Source organism: Armigeres subalbatus, chromosome 2 (assembly GCF_024139115.2).
Source record: "Armigeres subalbatus isolate Guangzhou_Male chromosome 2, GZ_Asu_2, whole genome shotgun sequence".
NCBI lineage: Eukaryota > Metazoa > Arthropoda > Insecta > Diptera > Culicidae > Armigeres > Armigeres subalbatus.
Window position 1 is genome coordinate 367,903,303 of NC_085140.1, and position 23,160 is coordinate 367,926,462.

At 41.9% G+C, this 23,160-nt stretch overlaps 2 protein-coding genes across 2 annotated transcripts in view; one reads left to right on the forward strand and one right to left on the reverse strand.

Moving 5' to 3' along the window:
* LOC134213036 (histidine decarboxylase) overlaps positions 1 to 23,160 on the reverse strand; it is an 87,842-nt gene that overhangs the window by 57,651 nt on the left and 7,031 nt on the right. The window lies entirely within an intron of this gene.
* Positions 15,774 to 17,670, forward strand: LOC134217208 (probable cytochrome P450 9f2). Its single transcript, XM_062695988.1, has 2 exons — positions 15,774 to 16,500; positions 16,558 to 17,670. The coding sequence occupies exons 1-2, from the start codon at positions 15,956 to 15,958 to the stop codon at positions 17,609 to 17,611; spliced, it is 1,599 nt and encodes a 532-aa protein (XP_062551972.1). The 5' UTR covers positions 15,774 to 15,955; the 3' UTR covers positions 17,612 to 17,670.

Below are 23,160 nucleotides of genomic sequence, written 5' to 3' on the forward strand. Positions count from 1 at the left end.
TTATGCAGAATTTCTTTTGAAATTCTTCCAAAAACTCTTTCGTGCCTTTCAGGATTGTCTTCGAGAATTCTGCCAAAAATTACTTCAGAACTTCTTCCAGTAATTCTTTCTTGAATTTTTGGCGATATCTTTCAGGCATTCCTCCATATTTTTTCCAAGGGATCCTTTCGAGATGAATTCCTTTGGAAATTATTCTATGAATATCTTTGAATACTGTTCCACACGCAAAAAAAGCGTTCCCGAATTCGTGAACTATCAAAAATACACCGTGATTTAATTCATGGATTCGGGAACACCAGTCACGTTCTCCAGAACATTCCAGAAAACGTGATTGTGCTCCCGAAATCATGGCTGTTGTTCACGAAAAAAATACACCGTGCACTTGTTAGTTCACAAATTCATGAACGCTTTTTTTTTGCGTGCAGGATTGTCTCTGGAAGTTGCTCTAGGAATTAATTTGGAAATTCCTACAATAATTCCTTCAGGAAATCTTTCTGGAATACAGGAACTTACTCGAAGTTTCCTTCAGGAATTGCTCAGCAACTTTCGTACATAAGTTTCCCCGGAAGTACCTTGAGCAATTCCTCCGGGAGATTCTTGAAAATTGAAAATGCACGGGGCCCAAAATCCGGTAGGAAATTTTCCCGAGGTGTGAGTCTACCTTTATCAGGAGAGGTAGCGAGGAAAAAAAATTAGCGAGTCCTGGAGAATTTTTATTACATGCTTCTGAGTGTTCTCCGAAAAAAAAAACTTTTGCAGAAATAGATGAATTTTTGTAGAATGGAAAATCTCTTTTACTTGAATTCTATACGGAATTCTTGGTACAAAAATGTGCACGGGATTATTGAATATAATGATTTTTTTATCAATTGATAATTTAAATGTGTGATAGCGTGATCGGTGAAATATATGTGCTTGCAATGATGGAAAAAACAAACAGCACTGAACGATATTCAGAAGCAATATGCAGAGCTTGTCTCGAAAGTGGATAGCTTACGTGAGCTCGTAAACAGGCAACAGTCGATATTGACGTCCGCTGACTTGGATAAAATAGAATCCACTCTTCTGCCGCGCATTCTTACTGCAATTAATCGTGGAAATACCGGACGAGTGAATGTGCTTAATGCATCATATGCTGATGTTATGCGTAGCTCAACAAATACTGCATCAAAAGAGAAAGAATTCTGCTCGATCAGCTGCTTCAGATTCTCTTCAAACGGCTTCAACAAACATAGAACATGGTGGTTTGCTGCGTTCTGGGAAACGCCGCCGTATAGTTTTGCCACTCAAGAATGACAATGCACCAAATACTCCTTCGAGCACACTTTCGCCAGCTTTCGTACTCCCATTAGACAAGCTGAAAAAATCTAACGCGGTCGAAAAAATGGAACAAACTGTCCTGTTCAAACCAAAACAGGATCAGTCTTCTGAGAAAACTAAAAGTGAAATCTGCGGTAAGCTTGACCCTGTTTCCTTTGCCGTAAGGGATGTGCGGATTAGGGAGTATGGAGAAGTCGCAGTGCGGTGCGATTCGAAAGATCTTGCACTGAAACTTGTTAATGCTGCATCTGTTGTGTTCTCGGGTAAATACAACATAGAACTGCAAAAACCGTTGAAGCCCAGAATTAAAATAATTGGATTTACTGATGAAATGAGCGAGGAAGAATTGCTGAGCAAGCTAAGGAAGCAAAATAGTTCACTAGAAAATTTTGACTTGAGAGTGATAAGAGTGATGAAAACGACAAGCGTAAATCCAACCAAATGTCTGCAATACTCGAGACTGACGCACGCGGCTTCGAAACGATGACTAAGCTACAACGCGTTTATCTGGGATGGGAAAGATGCCGATTGGTAGATGCTACTGACGCCCTACGCTGCTTTAATTGTTCAGAGTTCCAACATAAGGCTGCGGTTTGCACGAAACCTGTCTGCTGTCCAAAATGTGCTGGTGACCATAAAGCTAGTGAATGTGAAGCGGATTACGAGAAGTGCATTAACTGTCATTTGGAAAACGCAAAACGAACTTGTGATTACGACGAGCTACTCGACGTTGCTCACCCTGCATGGAGCTATGACTGCCCTGTCTATCGAAAACGTTTATCTAAAGCGAGACAAAGAGTTGACTTCTCTTATTAGCAATCAATTACACGTTTTGAGAATGACATGCCGCTTTCGATGGATTTGTACAACCAGCTTGAAGTCTCAGCTGGTCCAGGTAAACACAAGACCAGTATATGTCCAACCGAAGCAAAACCAGTTGCTGCCCTCGCTCTCAGTGGAACTCAACAATTTCAGACCCTTGAACCTAGTGATAACACTTACAATGCACGTTCGTCCAACGCCAGTTACAACCGTCCACCGTTGGAAGTAAAGCGCCAACTTGACCACTCAGTTGGTCCAGGTAAATCCAAGACCAGTATATGTCTAACCGAAGCAAAGGAAGATGCTGCTCGTGTTCTCAGTGGAATTCAACTTTTACAGTCTCCTGCTGCTATTGATGACTACGCATGCTATGCTACAATTCCCGATGATTTCCCCTACCGAAATGCTCACGACAGCCACCAGCGGGATGATGTGGCCCACACCGTATCTATAAGAATCATCGATATCAGTCGCATTCCTCCATCGTTGTAAGTAAATCACCAGCTTGATGACCCAATTGGTCCAGATAAATGCAAGACCTGTATATGTCTACCCGAAGCAAAGTCAGATGCTGCTCTCGCTCTCAGTAAAACTCAACTATTGCAGACCCGTTTACCTAGCTCTGAGCTAGAGGATCCCGCTTACAATGCAGGTTCGGTTAACACCAATCTTATTTCTCCTCCACCGTTGGATTTGAATCACCAACTTGACGACTCAGTTGGTCCAGGTAAATGCAAGACCTGTATATGTCCACCCGAAGCAAAGGAAGATGCTGCTCTCGTTCTCAGTAGAACTCAACATTTCCAGCTTCCGTCTAATTACGATGACCAAAAGTGCAGTGTTTCAACCCCGGACGATTCCATGAGCATTTACTACCAGAACGTCAGAGGGTTGCGAACGAAGGTGGATGACTTCTTTGTTGCTGTATCTGACCAAGAGTACGATGTCATCGTTCTGACAGAAACCTGGCTATGTGAGGTCATAAACTCTGTTCAATTATTTGGAGATAGTTATTCCGTGTACCGTAATGATCGAAACCCGGAGTTCTCCGGTAAATTACGTGGGGGTGGAGTACTCATAGCTATTAAGAATACATTCTGTTCCTCCCGATGCAGCCCCATCATTATTGATGCTAGCTTGGAACATCTATGGGTGAATATTGAAATCAACGAACAAACAGTTCGTCTGGGTGTAGTTTACATTCCTCCTGATCAATCTAGAAACCGAGGCAATATCGAGAATCATATTAGCGCGATCTCTGCAATCGTCTCATCCTGTGACATTCGCACTGCTCATATACTGTTTGGTGATTTTAATCTACCTGACTTATGCTGGCGTGCCACACCCGCGGGTTATGCTTACCCTGAGCCTACCGATTCCACTTCTTCCAGTATTGCTTTCTACGATGGAATGTCGGTACTGAACCTGAAACAACTGAATGTAACAAAGAACTGCCTGCTACGAACGTTGGATCTAGTCTTCGTCAGCGAAGATGCCTTAACAATGTGTAATATTGTTGAACCACCCGACGCTCTCATACCAATCGATCCGTTACACCCTCCATTTATCACCGTGGTACGATGCCCGACGCGAACAGTCTTCTCTGAGGCCGTAAATGATGGAATGCTGGATTTCTCTAGAACTAACTTCGAACAACTGAACCAGGCTCTTCTCTCTGTTGACTGGTCTCCCCTGTACTTAACGCACGACGTAAATGAAGCAGTCCGGTTCTTCACTACTACGTTAACGCTACTATTTCCAGAGTTTGTGCCTGCCCCACGCGGTCGCCGCAAACCACCTTGGTCCAATCATCGCCTTCAATTTTTAAAACGGCAACGTGCAAGTACCTTGAGGATTTTCTCCAGCAATCGGAACCCATTTACTAAAAGAATGTTTAACATTGCGAGTTCGAAATATAAAAACTATAATCGGGTGCTTTATGGTCGATATGTGGTTCGAAAACAGGGTGACCTTAGAAAAGATCCTAAGCGCTTCTGGTCTTTTGTCAACGAGAAACGGAAGGAAACTGGCTTACCGTCAAGCATGTTTTTAGAGAACGAAACATCCACTAATAAAGAGGGCATTTGCAATTTGTTTGCCAAACAGTTTGCTAGTACTTTCGATGATAGTGAGAGTAGTCAAGATGAAATTGATGGCGCCATAACGGATGTTCCGTTAAATGCACTGCATACAGTCATTCGTGAGTTTGATGATGAAGATGTCTTGAGAGCTATTAGGAAACTGAAACCTTCGTTTGCCCCAGGGCCTGATGGGATTCCCCCCATTGTGTTGACTAAGTGTCATGCCGCTCTCTGTGGGCCTTTGAGAGCAATTTACAATAAATCCTTGGCTCAGGCAGTATTTCTAATATGTTGGAAAAAATCCATCATATTTCCAGCATTTAAAAAAGGGAACAAGCGTGACATATCGAACTACCGTGGAGTGACATCACTGAGCGCAGGATCCAAAGTCCTCGAAATTTTGGTGAGCAGTGAGTTATTTCGATCAGCAAAGATGTATATCTCGCCAGACCAACATGGATTCTTTGCTGGCAGATCAATAGCAACAAATCTAGTGCAGTTCACTTCACTGTGCTTGAAATCTATGGAGCTCGGAATTCAGGTAGATTCGGTCTACACGGATCTTAAATCAGCTTTCGATAGAGTAAATCATCGTATTCTTCTGGCTAAATTAGAACGCTTAGGAGTAGCGACAAACTTAGTAAGGTGGATGGAGTCATACCTTATCGGCCGACAGCTGAGCGTGAAACTGGGAACTACTGAGTCTGAACCTTTCAGCAACAACTCCGGCGTGCCACAAGGAAGCAATCTAGGGCCTCTGCTTTTCTCCTTGTTCTTCAACGACGTATGTTTTGTCATGCCCCAAAATTGTAAAATTGTCTATGCCGACGATTTCAAAATATATTGGCTCGTTAAGTCACCAGATGACTGCCAATTGCTGCAAATGTTCATCGACAAATTTGTGGACTGGTGTAGACGTAATTTCCTGATCATCAGTGTGAAAAGTGCACCATAATATCGTTTGCCAGGAGAAAATCTCCCATTATCTGGGACTATCACATCGGAAACGAATCAGTAGAAAGGAGTCGCGTTGTGAAGGATCTCGGCGTTATGCTAGATTCCGAATTAAATTTTCGGGAACATTACAGCCACGTCATCAATAAAGCCAACCGGAATTTAGGGTTCATCTTCCGGATTTCTTCGAAGTTCCGTGATCCATACTGTCTGAGGTCACTATACTTTAGCTTAGTTCGGTCTATATTGGAAACAGCAGTTGTTGTGTGGAGTCCTATTCACAGCGTTTGGATCGAAAGAATTGAGAGAATCCAATCTAAGTTCATAAAGTACGCGCTTAGATTTCTTCCTTGGCAAAGACCCAATGATCTGCCATCTTATGAGAGCCGTTGCCGTTTGCTAGGTATGGATACACTACAGAAGAGACGGAACGATATGAGAGCCACATTTGTTGCCAAAGCACTTCTAGGTGAGCTAAATGCCCCATGGATCCTCGCTCAAATTGGCATGAATATTGTCCCTCGTCCACTACGACACCGAAGATTTTTGAGGCTTCAACAACACAGGACAGATTATGCGCAGAACGAACCAATAAGAGCTATGTGTTCTTTGTTCAATTCATATTATTATTTATTTGATTTCAATGTTAGTGCTAGAGTTTTTCGAGACCGACTGTCGAATGTTTAATTTTATTCTACTATTTTTTTTTGTTCATGTAGGCAAAATTGTCCGATGAATGTATCAATAATAATAATAATAATAGTACTCATCAATCTCGATTTTTTGAAAATTTGTTTTTTCTCATCCCTGCTGTCTGGTAGGTCTGATAATACTAGTTCTACAAAAATATAATCAAATTTTAGGGAGTTCAATGTTGTATTCGTTTAAATAGATTAATAGAAGTCCGCGGGAATTTTTTTTATAGAAACCTGAGAGAATTCATCTAAGACATCACAAAAATCCTCAAGCCCGCATGAAATCTGGTCCACAAGGGGTTCTGGTTCTGTTTCCCAAAGGATTGATTGACTATCATTCGATTTCCTGGCAGTGGATCCGTATAATTTTCTGAGTGAGAATGGACAACAGTTCAGTGGGCTTCATAAAAAATAATCGAATATTTAAAGCTCTGGTTCAAATGAACAAAATTTTAAAAAATCTTTGATATTTTATAATGGGAATGACGGCTTTGGCAGGTTTTGCTCTATTATTGTCAGGGGGGTTTTCTATAACTAGTTATGCTCAAATTTGGCCTAAACATTCTGTGTATATCAAAGAATATTGTGGCCAAATTTCATAAAATATGATCAACAAAACCCCCCCTGACAATAATAGAACAAAACCTGCCAAAGCCGTCATTTCCCCTACATGATGGTTGAAAAACAATAATTGTAGAAACATATTTCTAAAAAAATGTAGTTTTACCAGACTTTCTCCTTCTTTATTTCACGGGCAGTTCTATAACCAATATACTGATTGTGGTTAACACCAGCCGATTTTCCGAGTTCTCGTTCCATCGCGGATGAAAAACTTTTTTTCAGCCGTTTGCTGTAAGCGTCGTCAAGAGAAAGTCTTCTCTGATTTTCGTTTTCACCTACGTACGAAAAAGCTCTTCGACAACATATAGCCGAGAGAGGATTTATATCTCTGCCATCCAATTGAATGATGGCGAGAAAGAAATAGACATATATCATACCTACTTCCTCCTTCTCCTTGGCGTCGGATTTTTTTTTCTCAACTTCCGTTGTGTAAGATCGTTTGAAACCCTGTAACTGAAATTAAGTACCCTTTTTTTTAAATCTTGTTTTCCAACGTGTATCTATGTCTCACAGGTATGTCCAAGATTATGTCTCATTCTCCCCACTGAGAATATTCAGCGCCCACCGGGCGAGTAATGTGTGGGTTATTTTTTCCCTAGTCACGAGACAGTAAAGTTTACACACTAACCTTTTCTTTTTCGAGCTCGGCAAAATCGGGCACCGTTGTAGCTCAGCAAATTTCAAAACTGAACTTCGGAAGAAAATTTCGTTTATTTCTGATTCTCAGCAAAATTTTTACTTTATCTCAGTAACCGATACGCCACTTTTACTGAGATCTCAGTAAAAATAATGTTTGCTGAAACTCGGCGGTGCCCATCTCGGGAAAACAAACAAAATATGGCTGAAAGTCTCATTAACAAAGACAAAAAAAAACAAAATATGCTGAGATCTCGGCGAAAAAAATTAAGTGAGTATGGGTCGTGTACTTCTAGAACGCGTCATTTCTGTCGAAAAAAGCGTGATTCTTTACAAGCCGTTGGAGCGTTAAGTTAAAGTTGCGTAAAAAACGCGTAACACCCACAACCGCGTAAAAAACGACTTAATCGATTTTCGCTGTTTCCACGTGTTCCCAAATCCTTCTGATAGACCGCGTTAAAAAACTTGGCGAAAAATCCACGTAAATTCCAAAATCCGGTTAGAACGTAAAAAGCAACCCAGTATACGCGATGGAGTGTCCATTCGTTTATCAAGTGAAACACTTTGACCGCACCGGCACGCGTTATTGTTTTACGCATTGATAGCGCGTTTGGGTGAAAATAGTTTTCATTTTTACGTCTTGAAGTAGGGTCGTAAAATGAAATATTTAGTTAATTTCCAAGGCTTATATGTTACCATCCGTCTTGTAGAAAAGATTGGCGAATTAATTTTTATATTTAAAATTGTTTATATGTAAAATGGGCATCGATTTCTCAACACCAGGACTGTCATCCAAAACGACATTTCTCCTGTTTGTCCTACCCACGTTTTGAAACATGGATGCACCTCTGCTTCTGAGGAATTCTTTGATTTTTTTTATCGGGTCGAGAATACCTTTAGAAATTCTTTTGAAAATTCTTTTGGGAATTCCTTGGAAAATCCATTCGATATTTCATCCAGGATATCCTTCACAATTTCCTTTAGATTTTTTTTTGGAAAATTCAAAAATAATTTACAATAATGATTTCTTTGGAAAGAATAATCTGGAAAAGATGCTTCCGTTGATGTTGATGGTGAAACCATCCCGAAAAAATGAAAAAAAAAATCTTCGGGAACGTTATAAAAAAAATCACCACGCCGATTCACGCCGCTGATTATTCGGCCGAAAACGCCGCCGCCGCCGACCAAAATTCTGACAAACGCCGCCGCCGTCGATTTGCTGACCGGCGCACACCTCTAGTCATGATAACAAATTTATCAAACTTGTATACAAGTGCGAAAAAACAGAATCGGATAGGCAGCCCCCACAGAAAAAATGATGATTCTCCCTTTGTTTTCACTCATTTCGTGTTGGTTACTGCACATCTGTATAGAACAAGTTGAAATGCATCCTCAGGGTCAGTGCTCCAAACATTTGGAGCTTTCTAATACAAATTTGTCATGGAGCAGTTCTTTATCATAAAAGCTTGCGAAAAAGTCTCTCGTGGTATGCTACATATCGTATATGTATACAGAGATGATAAGTGCGAGAGTTTTTCATTCTCTTTACGATTCAATCCCTGCTCTGTTGTTTTCGACATAAATCTAAGTGTTGTTTGTTAGATTTGTATATTCGAGTTACGGTACTCATCCCCCCCAAGCAACACGCGCAACATCTTTCCAATAGCTGTTTGTTCCTGAAAAATTGCATTGAAGACACTGGCAATACATCGAGTGTCGAGTCACATTAGAGCCACTTTCCAGTTTCAGCAACATACAATGTTTCATTTCCATTTAAGTGGCGTCACAATATGCCACGCATCAGACTTCTTTGGTAATTTGGAATTCAATGTGTTTCATATCAGAAACAAAACAGATAAGTTGCAGTATTAATAACTCTTCGGTTCATTGATGTTACAACAATGTTTCTGATATGTTGCAAAACACTTTGCGCTCAGCTGAGCAGCATTTTATTTTTGACAGTCGCCTGCCTGTTCCGTATAAGGTACAATGAAGTTACAAATGACTTTATTGTTTATGTAGTGCACTCGTAGCAGAGTATCCAAATATAATTCATGGTGTGATGGTTATAGTAAAAGGTTGCAAATCTCAAGGTCCATGGTTCGATTCCCGGTTGATTTTTGTGTTTTTATTTTCATTATAGCCGCAAGATGTTACAAATAGGCTCCACCTCTTGCGCTTTTTGTATCACAGAGGAGTTCCGAATACGACGCGTTGTGCATAAATCCGACATTTAGTAGGTCACACCACAGTTGTTGTTACTAACTGAGAAACAAGTGGTGTTGCTGCGATCAATTTGTGCATTGATTTAAGCTGAAAACAGTTTCTAGTACTTACAAATAGCTAAATAGTGTCGTCGGAGAATTTCTATTTTGTTCCATTGCAATTCCGACAAACACCCGCCATGGATACGCAACGCAAAAAGTGCTACACATACATTGATGTCATGGAGGGACTGTACACTGTTTGCGAAGAAATGTGTGCAAAAATTTGTTATGCGGCATGTGTTGGTGTCAGTGAGGCTGACCTGTGTGTATTGTCCAACAACATCATTTGGATATGCGAATGATTCTTGGTTTTGCGGATAACATCTGCAGAGCAGTAGAAGATGACTGATCATAAACTCTGTCAAAACAGTACCTGATGGCTGGTAGAGAACGTGGCAATTCGTTAGTCCCGAGGTGAAAATGGATGAGATTTGGTTTGAGGTTGTCGTCGAATTGATATATGAACCACTCGTGGACCACTCGTTACATGTGATAATGACGTTAGCCGCGAGGTGTGTTTGAACGGATAATTCATTCATTTTCATTCATTTATTTAGTTAACATCTAAACAGATAACACTGAATCAACAATTTGACGCCACAATGCACGGTTCGAGGCCGCATCTCTCCATCCTCGGATACGCCCCACGCTCGCCAAGTCGTTCTGCACCTGGTCTGCCCATCTCGCTCGCTGCGCTCCACGCCGTCTCGTACCTGCCGGATCGGAAGCGAACACCATCTTTGCAGGGTTGCTGTCCGGCATTCTTGCAACTTGTCCTGCCCATCGTACCCTTCCGGCTTTAGCTACCTTCTGGATACTGGGTTCGCCGTAGAGTTGGGCGAGCTCAAGGTTCATTCTTCGCCGCCACACACCGTCTTCTTGCACACCGCCAAAGATGGTCCTAAGCACCCGTCTCTCGAATACTCCGAGTGCTTGCAAGTCCTCCTCGAGCATTGTCCATGTTTCATGTCCGTAGAGGACTACCGGTCTTATTAACGTCTTGTACATGACACATTTGGTGCGGTGGCGAATCTTTTTCGACCGCAGTTTCTTCTGGAGCCCGTAGTAGGCCCGATTTCCACAGATGATGCGCCTTCGTATTTCACGACTAACGTTGTTGTCAGCCGTTAGCAAGGATCCGAGGTAGACGAATTCCTCGACCACCTCGAAGGTATCCCCGTCTATCGTAACACTGCTTCCCAGGCGGGCCCTGTCGCGCTCGGTTCCGCCCACAAGCATGTATGTACTTTGTCTTTGACGCATTCACCACCAGTCCAACTTTTGTTGCTTCACGTTTCAGGCGGGTGTACAGTTCTGCCACCTTTGCAAATGTTCGGCCGACAATGTCCATGTCATCCGCGAAACAAATAAATTGACTGGATCTGTTGAAAATCGTACCCCGGCTGTTACACCCGGCTCTCCGCATGACACCTTCTAGCGCAATGTTGAACAACAGGCACGAAAGTCCATCACCTTGTCTTAGTCCCCGGCGCGATTCGAACGAACTGGAGTGTTCGCCCGAAATCTTCACACAGTTTTGCACACCATCCACCGTTGCTTTGATCAGTCTGGTAAGCTTCCCAGGAAGCTGTTCTCGTCCATAATTTTCCATAGCTCTACGCGGTCTATACTGTCGTATGCCGCCTTGAAATCAACGAACAGATGGTGCGTTGGGACCTGGTATTCACGGCATTTTGAAGGATTTGCCGTACAGTAAAGATCTGGTCCGTTGTCGAGCGGCCGTCAACGAAGCCGGCTTGATAACTTCCCACGAACTCGTTCACTAATGGTGACAGACGACGGAAGATGATCTGGGATATCACTTTGTAGGCGGCATTAAGGATGGTGATCGCTCGAAAGTTCTCACACTCCAGTTTGTCGCCTTTCGTGTAGATGGGGCATATAACCCCTTCCTTCCACTCCTCCGGTAGCTGTTCGGTTTCCCAGATTCTGACTATCAGTTTGTGCAGGCAAGTGGCCAGCTTTTCCGGGCCCATCTTGATGAGCTCAGCTCCGATACCATCCTTACCAGCTGCTTTATTGGTCTTTAGCTGTTGAATGGCATCCTTAACTTCCCTCAAGGTGGGGCTGGTTGGCTTCCATCGTCCGCTGAACTGACGTAGTCATCTCCTCCGCTGCCTTGACTTTCACTGCCTGTACTCTCAGCGCCATTCAGATGTTCCTCGTAGTGCTGCTTCCACCTTTCGATCACCACACGTTCGTCCGTCAAGATGCTCCCATCCTTATCCCGGCACATTTCGGCTCGCGGCACGAAGCCTTTGCGGGATGCGTTGAGCTTCTGATAGAACTTGCGTGTTTCTTGAGAACGGCACAGCTGTTCCATCTCCTCGCACTCCGCTTCGTCCAGGCGGCATTTCTTCTCCTGAAAAGGCGGGTCTGCTGTCTCCACTTCCGTCTATAATGATCCACGTTCTGCCGGATACCTTGCTGCAGCGCGACCGCCCGCGCTGCGTCCTTTTCCTCCAGAATCTGTCTGCACTCTTCGTCGAACCAATCGTTCCGTCGACTTCGACCCATATACCCGACGTTGTTCTCCGCTGCGTCGCTAATGGCTGCTTTGACTGTACTCCAGCAGTCTTCAAGAGGGGCCCTATCGAGCTCACCCTCTTCCGGCAACGCTGCCTCGAGATGCTGCGCGTATGCAGTGGCGACATCAGGTTGCTTCAGTCGCTCTAGGTCGTACCGCGGCGGTCGTCGGTACCGAACATTGTTGATGACGGATAGTTTTGGGCGCAGTTTAACCATCACCAGATAGTGGTCAGAGTCGATGTTAGCGCCACGATATGTCCTGACGTCGATAATGTCGGAGAAGTGCCGTCCATCAATCAGAACGTGGTCGATTTGTGATTCTGTCTGCAGTGGTGATCTCCAGGTGTACCGATACGGGAGGCTGTGTTGGAAGTAGGTGCTACGAATGGCCATATATTCTTGGAGGCGGCGAAATCAATTAGTCGTAGGCCGTTTTCGTTCGTCAGCCGGTGAGCGCTGAACTTTCCAATAGTCGGTCTAAACTCCTCCTCTTGGCCAACCTGAGCGTTCAATTCTCCTATGATGATTTTGACGTCGTGGCTTGGGCAGCTGTCGTACTCACGTTCCAGCTGCGCGTAGAATGCGTCCTTATCATCATCAGTGCTTCCGGAGTGTGGGCTATGGACGTTGATTATGCTGAAGTTGAAGAACCGGCCTTTGATCCTCAACCTGCACATTCTTTCACTGATCGGCCACCACCCGATCACGCGCCTTTGCATATCGCCCATCACTATGAAAGCTGTTCCCAGCTCGTGTGTGTTGCCGCAGCTCTGGTAGATGGTATGATTACCTCTAAACGTTCGCACCATTGATCCCTTCCAACAAACCTCCTGCAGCGCTACGATGCCGAATCCACGGTCCTTGAGCACATCGGCGAGTATGCGTGTGCTCCCGATGAAGTTGAAAGATTTGCAGTTCCACGAACCGAGTTTCCAATCGCTAGTCCCTTTTCGTCGCAGTGGTCTTCGCCGATGGTTCCGGTCCGTACTCTCTTGTTGATTGTTCGTTGCTTATGATTTTTTAAAGGCTGGCTTGCAGGGCCTGACACCAAACCCCCTAAATTTCCGGAGGACCATTCCTCCTTATTTCCGGTGGACCATGGTGCACAGTTTCACTTAGAGTCCCTCGCTGGCACTCGGACGATGATCAGCCGCCCCTAACATGGAGAACAAACGCTGTTGTGAGCCGATCCTGACATGGAGAACAGACGCTCAATAAGATTTGCACCTCCGGAGAGGAGCAAACCCCCCCTTCCCTGTCAGCATACGACCATAGTTCCCACCGGGGTTGGTTACCCGATCTTCCCTAAGGTTGCTCGTATCCCGGCCAGCACCGCGGGGAGGTAGGGATAGGAGTTGCTGGGTAAGAGGCTAAGGACCGCGAGATGGGGTCTATTTTATTCCTTCAGGTACGCGAAGTACCAATGGTACGCTTTACCCAGCATTTGCCGTGCCAACGGAATAATACGGATACGGATAATACTGGGCTTAATACTTGGCGCCGTAGAGGAAAATGGTGACTGACGTAGACATAGGCAGGTTGATAAAAAAACGGCAGATTACAGTGAGCTGGAGATGTAGTACATATACCGGAAGAGAGACTAGCAAAAGTCATGTTTAGTAGAGAACCTGGAAGAGGACGTGGGCTCTGAGGTAGACCCCACACTCGCTGCACCCAAGAAACAAATCTGACAAATATTATATAAAATCTTGGCACGATACAATTCTGTAAGATTTTTATACAGATAAATATTGTATTAAAATAATACAAATCTGTAAGATTTCAATACGACAATTGTATTAAAATCTTCCGAAATTGTATATGCCAAATTATTATACAGTTTCTGTAAGAACTGTAATAAAAGCTGCCATTCGCTGGTTGAATGTGGCTGTGTGCAATCGAGGAAGACGCGTGCGACCGGCGTGCAGGAAGACTGACGACTGGTGGCCCAAGAATGAGCGACCTGGAACAATACATTACATTCGGTTTTACCCAGGACAACATGGAGTGTACGACCATCATAGGTATAGGTAGTGACAGGATTCCACGTCGAATGCAACCTGTTGCAAGCAAATCGAATAAGGATAAGTTCGGTCCGGTAAATTTTCAATAGGAAACAATGGCAGGTTTCCGCAGCCTGTTGTGAGGAAATCGTTTAAGGATAAGCGCCTAAAAATTAGTAACATTTTTATGCGCACAGACACACACGCACACAGGCATCACCTCAATTCGTTGAACTGAGTCGAGGAGTAGGGGGAATGACGGCTTTGGCAGGTTTTGTTCTATTATTGGCAGGGGGTTTTTATGACTGACTAGGTTCAAAAGAATATTGTGGCCAAATTTCATAAAATTTGGTCGACAAAAACCCCCTGCCAATAATAGAACAAAACCTGCCAAAGCCGTCTTTCCCCCTATATAACACTATGGAATTTTTTTTTCGTATTTTTTGCCAGAATACGTATTTTTGGGAGAGGATTCAGAATATATAAAAATCTCATTTTGGCCAAAAATGTTACAATTGCAGCTGCTCAAACAATCGGTTCATTTGTACTTTGTATACAAGAAGGTACACCGGGGGAAGTGGAAATGGAAAAGTCGATACCCGAGCAAATCCTGAGAGCAAATCGATAACTTGTTTTCATGTTGTGAAATCGCCGATTATGATTACTTAATTTGTAATCTTTTTGGTCGTTTTAACGATTGAAATTACAAAACGTATAACAGAAAAATCTTACTCAAATCGAAAACCATTCCTGCTATCGATGAGAGCTAATCGAAAAAATATTTTGATATTGGTTCTGATAACAAAATCATAAAATAACAAATATAAAATAAAATAATAAATCATAAAATTTATAAATCTACAGCAAAGTGAGATCAAAATATGTAATCGATTATGATGATTCATATTTGAAAACAAATTATGATTTCAATTTTATGTCAAAATCCAAATATGTTTTCTATATGCTCTCATTATGTTTTCAGACTTTGCACGGGTAGTTCATGTTTAAATTAGTGTCAAACCAGTTAAAATGATCTAAATGCAATCAAAAACAGTCCATTTTGTACCAACTGTGCGACAATTCATATCATTTTGGTACTACGGTACATACTACTATACATTCTGTTTTAATTCATTGTCCACTAAATGTCCTTTCAACCAAAGGATGAACCAGTCTACAGTCCATACATTTGCAAAATTCTTGTGGAATACGCTGGAAGGAGAAAGATGCCCGAATATCAGACAGCATCTCAGATAAATGCTGGGGTCTACAGTAGCCTTTCGAGCAAAGGCGTAGGATTGCCGATCCTGACATGGCGAGTTCGATTCTCAGTCCGGTCTAGGATGTTTTCGGGTTGGAAGCTTTCTCGACACCCTGGCCGAAGTATATCCATTGTACTTGCCACACAAGATACATATATAGAAAAGCTTTCAATTTATAACTGAGGAATGCTAATAAAATAATAAGATGAAAAGTCGGCTAAGTTCCAGTTGGAATGTAGAGCCATTGAAAAAGAAGAAGAAGAAGAACATCTCAGATATATGATGATTGTTTTGAATCCAAAGGTCGGTTCCAAAACCGCTGACTCACTGTGACTTTCGTATTTATTTTCGATTTAAATTACAGTCAGTTGGATTGAGTTTGCAATATACGCACTCAAAATTGATACAAAATCGGTACTTAAGTATTCAACTAACCCAGTAAATAGTCGTATGCTAGCATAGAAATTGTCTTCATAGCATAGAATTGGATATCAAAACAAACATTGATAGTTTCAATATTATTTTTTTCATACATTTCTTCCTAATTTTGCACACCAGAGCATGAGTCGACAAATTTTGATATTCACTCAATAGTATCGCCAGGTAATGCTGTTCCAAACAGGTTTTCAACTCTTCGACTTTGAGCGTAAAAGCGATTCTCTTGCCAGCAGCCTATTGCCAGTTACGATTCAACCGCGCAACGAATCGCAAGCTCGTTGCGCAAAAAAATAATAACACGTCGCAATGTTGGTGCTTATTTTACTGCTGGCTACAGCAGTGATATGGCTGTTCCATCGATGGAGTATAGCAACGTTTGATTACTTCGAGAAGCGGAGTGTTCCTTTCTCCAAACCGTTTCCATTGTTTGGAGCTCTCTGGCCGTACTTGAATGGATCCAAATCTCCGGTGGACGCCTTCTGCGAAGGATATCGACATTATCCCGGCTGCACGTTTTCTGGCGTTTTCATGTTCCGATCACCCTGCTACCTGATCCATGATCCGGAACTAATCAAACAGATCACCGTCCGGGATTTCGACCATTTCACGGACCATGCCAATAATGTATCCTTGGAGGTGGATCCCTTTCTGGGGCGGGTGTTGTTCTTCGCAGATGGCCCACGCTGGAAACAGGCACGGACGGCACTCAGCCCGGCATTCACTGGGAGTAAGATGCGAAATATGTTCGAGCTGGTGAGTAGTTACACGGCTGGTGCAATGCAACGACTGATTATGGATGCCGAAGCAAATGGAGGCAAGTTGGAACAAGAAATGAAAGATTTGTTTCAAAGGCAAGTATTCAGCTGAGTTCTTCATGGAAGACGTTCAACTGATTTTTACTTTTTCAGGTTGGGGCACGACGTTATTACATCGATATCCGTCGGAATTGATATAGACTCTATTCACGACCCGCAAAACGATTTCTATACACACGGAAAACGTTTAGCAAAGACAACTGGCATACAAGGATTTCGAGTTTTCGTCATGTCACTGCTACCGGAGGGTATTCTTAAATTCATGGGAGTACCAATGGTACCGAAATATTTGGCAAACTTCTACCACAGCGTCGTTTCTCGAGTAGTCAAACACCGCTTAGATAATGACGTTGTCAGGCCGGATTTTATTCACCTTTTGTTGCAAGCACGACGAAATGAACTGAAGGCTGACAAGGCCGATGAGCAATTCAATGATGCTGGATTTTCGACGGTTCAGGAACACTTTCAAGCGCCTACAAAGTCCCATGTAGAATGGAGCGATTATGACATAGCTGCTGCTGCTGCAACTTTTTTCTTCGGCGGAGCCGAATCCACCACGACGCTACTTTGCTTTGCTGTCTACGAAATAGCCCTAAATTCGAAAGTTCAACAAAAATTGCTCCTTGAAATCGATTCCATACAAGAAACGCTCGGAACAGAACAGTTGACCTATGAAGCCATGCAACAAATGAAGTACCTTGACATGGTTATAAGCGAAGCCCTCCGGAAGTGGCCCCCATTTGGAGTCACTAATCGTCGGTGTACAAAGCCCTATCAAATCCAGGACGTCGATGGTTGCAAAGTTACAATCGAGAAGGGGCAAGTTTTGTTTCTACCGATTCAGGACATCCATAGGGACCCGAAGTACTACCCGAATCCAATGCACTTCGATCCGGAACGGTTTTCACCGGAGAACCGGCACCAGCTGAACCAGGATGCTTTTCTGCCGTTTGGTGTAGGGCCAAGGAATTGCATCGGATCTCGGCTGACACTGATGCAGACCAAGTGTTTCCTGTACTATCTGCTGGCAAAGTTTGAGCTGCGATTGTCAGAACGTACGGAGGTGCCCATACAAATCGATCTGCGCGCTACGGGGCTTAATTCGAAGAATGGTATTTGGTTTCACTTGGTTCCACGGGGCAAGTAGGCAATAATAAGGGAAATTCAATAAATAGTTTAGGTACGTAAATGAATAATATAATGAATATATTTTTATTAGTTTGTCCCTTTTCCTTGTTGGGATGGAGATCCACACATTGTTGAAAGAATCTTTATTTTAATTTTTTTTTTGAAAAGATGTTTAATTTTGATACACATAGTTAAGTTTGCCATTTTAGGGTGTTTTTAAGAGATATTGCGAAAAAAGATTCGGCTGCCAGTGGGACTTGAGCCCACACTATTCCATTGAGTGTACGGACGTATTGTACAATATACAACAGCTGCCCTTGCAGTTGAAATGGGGAATAACGATGATATCAGTCGTTATTCCCCGGTTATGGAACAACTTTCTCGCAAGGGCAGCTGATGTATAATTGGTAATACGTCCGTGTACTAAATGGAATAGTGTGGGTTCAAGTCCCACCGGCAGCCGAATCTTTTTTCGCAATATTTCTTAAAAACACCCTGAGATGGCAAACTTAACTATGTGTATCAAAATTAAACATCTTTATTTTAATGTTTCCAGTTCGGTTCAATCCCCTTTTTATAATTGTTGGGTGGTTGTTCTCACAATCGCTTGTTCATTAGAGTCATTCAAATTTTCAAGGGTGGCATAAGTAATTTTCAAATAAATGTTCAATGTTTTGACTTTTATACGCGGTAATAATTATTTTTAATTATTCAATTGATTGAGAAGTCTGGATGCATAATGCAATTCTCGCTTAACTTTTCAAAAGGACCTAAGTAACACTTTTTTCATGAATTAATTTGAGTACTGCAATCATAAGTTTTAATATATTGGTCTGTTGATTGCAATATTCAAATTATTTCATGAAGAAATGTTACTTAGGTCCTATTGAAAGTTAAGGCGAGAATGGATATCACTTGGCCCAGGAACGCGGTCCAGACTTCATGGTATTTTTGGCATAATAGGTACAACAAAACCATCGGTGCTACATCGTATAATTTAAAATTTCATGAAAATTCCATATATTTAGTGTATTAAATTTCTTTCGACTATTCTGTGCCCTGGTTTCGGAACAGGTTTCAAAGCTCCTTGAATCTACGGAAAAAAAATCAAAATTGAACAGTGGAGGAAATCATTCATTCGACACTTTGTAGGCTCCCCGGATCAGTCGGAATTTGCGGTAAAATAGGCCTAAATTGAACAAAGACTATTCATGAAATTCTAACCAGAATGAAATATCGGAGGATTGAATCTCTTTTTTTTTATCCTCCGATATTTCATTCTGGTTAGAATTTCATGAATAGTTGAGCAACTTCCATAGTTTCTTGAACTGGAATTCCAGAACTTAGAAAAAGGCAAGCAGTGCGACTGTTCAGAATTTCTTGAGTTAACTAGTTTCTGTTTCCGATGGCTGCAGAACACGTTCCGGAACTCCTGGAGTCTCCGAAAGTAAAGTCCTAACTTGAATTACGAAGACAATCGCTCGCAATACACCTCAAACTCGTTTGTGATGAGAAAACAGAAACCTTGCACAAAATTTGAAATTGAACAAAAATGCTCAAAATTTTTATGTTTCACCTTACTTTAGAAGGTTTGAACCAACGATATTAAAATCAATCGAATGCATTCTGATTATGTGGAGATGGTTAATATTAACCATATTTTTATAACGATCATGATTTGGATGATATAGACACCTACAGTCGCCTCTCCACATCTCGATATTGAGATAGGAAGAGATCGAGGAATGGAAGGAAAATTGAAATGGCTACTAGATCCAAAAAGCTCGTTGCTATTATTCATTACACAGCAAATAATTTTGAAAATTCCACGACGTGTAAAATTGCAGCTGATCCCAACAAACGATTCGATGTTTAATTAAATTTGACTGAATTTTACAAGCAAGCCCAGTTTAAATTTATCCGAGACGGGGTTCGGGGTTCGACGAGATCCAGGTTTCGCTTAGGAATCCACAAATCCCACTAAGGAGTGCTACAAGTTTTGGTAAATAGCTATTTCCGTCCAATAAGGATGCCTTCAGAATTGATTCGGACCTTTAATGATAAGTCTGAACTAAACCTATTGAAGGATCTATCCTGCTATTCTACCGCGGTATCGATAATACAGGGCAGAGGAACAATTGACGCAAGTTAAAATTGAAATAGATGTAATTCAAAATAGCCCTTTATCCTCGCTCAATCGCCACCGCCTAGTACCTAGATTCAATGCCAATTGTTGACGCACAAAATATCAAAATTTAATAAATACAAAAGTACTAGGTATACGGGTTGTTGCTAACAAGTAAAATTAGCTTCGGAAAAACAATTCAGGACTGATCAGCAAGTGTCCCAGGCAGCAACATCAGATGTTCACCACAACTGACCAGCGTTTGGGAAATGTCAAATTCCTTAACAAGATCATTGAACACCAATGGCATTGGTAGCTTAACAGATTACTATGATGAGGAAGTTTTGAATACTTCCCAAAGCTATTTTAATTTCAATAGTACTTATCAGTGATATTTGTACCTACTGATCCCGTTACGATCTTTTGCTTAAACCCGTGCCTTGGAATTTTAAAAAGCCACTCTAATGTCAACTTACATCAAAAATAGATCTTTCTTGCAGAACATTTCTTCTGAAGATGTCAAACCTCTAGCGCTGATGTTTTTCGAGTTATCGAATTATGTCAACGACAACGATACGACGAATCCGACCATTGTTAAGTAGTACGATTTTTACGAAGTTCGTCCAGTTATTTGGATTCGCCCTAGGATAGGATGTGCCAAATAGTCATTAAAAATCGTACCGGCGGCGCGTTTTTCGTAGGACAGCATGTTGTTAGTTTGGCCGTGTTGCTGGTTTGTAAAGTTGATTTTAAGCAAAATAGGTGAATGTTTTAGTTCGAGTTTTTTGAAACGAAATTGATTGATGTTTAGCTGCAAACGCCATATAAATTATGCTCGAGGGTTGTGAAGGTTTAAAACTGTTGATTTTAAGCATTATCATTCACTTTTCTTTTATTCTCGATATCAAAGTCATATTTTCATTAGCGAAAACTTCTCTTTGTTAGTCTTTCGCTCTCTTACATAAATAAGGCCGTTTGGCCGAATGTCGTTTGGCCGTATGTTATTTGGCCGAATGGATCATTTGACCGAACGCCATTTTGCCGAATGCCGTTGGGCCGAATAGTTGAAATACGTTTCCTTACGAAGCGAGAAGTGAGTAGTGAGAAGCAAGATAGAAGAAGGAAGAAGAAAGAAGGAAGAAAAAGGAAGAGGGAAGAAGGAAGAAGGACAAGGAAAAAAGAAGAAGAAAAAAGAAAGAAGGAAGGAGTAAGATGGCAGAAGGAAGAACGAAGAAGGGAGAAAGAAGAAGGAAAAATGAGGAAGGAAGAAGGAAGAAGGAAGAAGGAAGAAGGAAGAAAGAAGAAGGAAGAAGAAAAAAGGAAGAAGGAAGAAGGATGAAAGAAAAAGAAGAAGGAAGAAGGAAGAAGGAAGAAGGAAGAAGGAGAAAGAAGAAGAAAGACGAAAGACGAAAGAAGAAGGAAAAAGGAAAAACGAAGAAGGAAGAAGGAAGAAGGAAGAAGGAAGAAGGGAGAATAAAGAAGAAGGAAAGAAGAAAAAAGAAGGAAGAAAGAAGTAGGGATGAGAAAGAAGGCATTTAGAAGAAATATGGAGAAAGTGAGAAGAAAGAAAAAGGAAGAAAACGGAAGAGGAAGGAAGAGGGAAGGAGGGAAAAGAAAGAAGGAAGGAGATAGAAGGAAGAAGATAGAAGGAAGAAGGGAGAAGGAAGAAGAAAGAAGGAAGAAGGGAAGAGGAAGAAAGAAGAAGGAAGAAGGGAGGATGGAAAAAGAAGAAAGAAGGAAGTAATAAGGAAGTAGGAAAAAGGAAGAAAGAAGAAGAAAGGAAGAAGGAAGTAGAAAGAAGGACCACTCGTAAACTGAGGTCAATTTTTTTTAACTATTCGGCCAAACGGCATTCGGCCAAACGACACGTTCGGCCAAACGGCATTCGGCCAAATGGCATTCGGCCAAACGGCATTCGGCTAAATGGTCTGACACCAATAAAGGATAGAACGGAAAGAAAAACATCAAGATTTGATACATGATATTTGGAAGATTTTGTACCAAATTGATTTGGCTGCACTGGTGACCACCTCGTCAGAGCAACCGATCAAAAAACAACAAGGCAGTCTCAATTGGATTGTCACATCCTATCCTAAGTTTCGCCGACGTCATACAGGGGATGGACAAAATAATTAGGATAGGCAAATTTTGGGTAAAATTAGATGTGTTGCAACTATCTTAGTTATTATCCGATTTTGACAATTCAGGCATGCCTGAACTAGAAAATTATTGCAGTTTGACGTATGTCCATGGAACCGACTATGGCCACCGGATTCCGGAGATATTCCGGGTTTTTCGGAGGTAGGTTCAAAACCGTAAATTTGAGGTGGATATTAGGAGAAGTTGTGGTTAAAAATTGAATAATATTAGTAACCACAAATGAAGTAGGGCTCTTGCTGATTGGAACCATTTATTGAGATTTGGAATCGGACCAGAATCAAGTGAGATATGGCCATTTCTTTATAATCGGTTCCGATCGATACTTATCAAAGGGGTCAGGCCACAACTTCATTTGAATCTCGCTTTATGATAGATCGTCCACTATGATTTTATTCCAGAAGGCTTCTAATGTGTCAAGAATGAAAAACCAATTGAATAAACGGATCCTGGAGTCGCTGGGATGTCCCCGGGGAACCTGTGAATGGGGACATTTTAGTTTTAGCACCAAAACCAGTCATTCGACGGCTCTTTTTTCATGGTTCTCGATCAAGAAGCGAAGTATGAATATAAAATGGTCAATTGACGGTTCTGATCGCTTCCAGGATCTACGGATTGGCCCCGGGGAACCTGTGGAAGGAGACATTTTAGTTTTACCACCAAAACCAGTCATTCGACGGCAGAGTTTAGTTTTTAAGGAAAGAAAGGCGTTGTGCGAATGTGAACGATATTTATTCCAGTTAAAATAATCTTCAATTTGGCCGAGTGTCGACGAGGCGGATGTTGGTTACTGGCAGTTATTGTCATGAAAGCGACAGGAGGGCGAACCCCTAGTGAAAAAGTATTTCAAGTGAAAAGTGATGAAGAAACGAAGGGATTTTCTTATTATTTTACCAAATGTGTTGGCAAGATAGTGACGAACGCGAAAATATTACTTAGTGATGGTTGTCATATTTCCGTTTGCTTCCGCTGATGGTCCCCCATGGAAAATTCTAAGGATTGTAGCTGACATGAATTGGACCGACAAAATTGGTGAGAAAGTTCCAATTATTTTCTGGTTTTCAAAATTTCGAATTATGTGGCATGAATTCGCGTGAGATTGAGTTGAATGAATGAGAAATAACCCATTTAAAAATATATGTATAATTAATTCTACTAAATGCGCGCTGGATTCAAAATATATTATATATATTTTGCAACCGGAAGTTTGATTATGATACCTTTATCCATTTGATAAACGGTAGCATAACCAGGCGGGGCTTACTGTTAGTGATAGTGACCTCGGA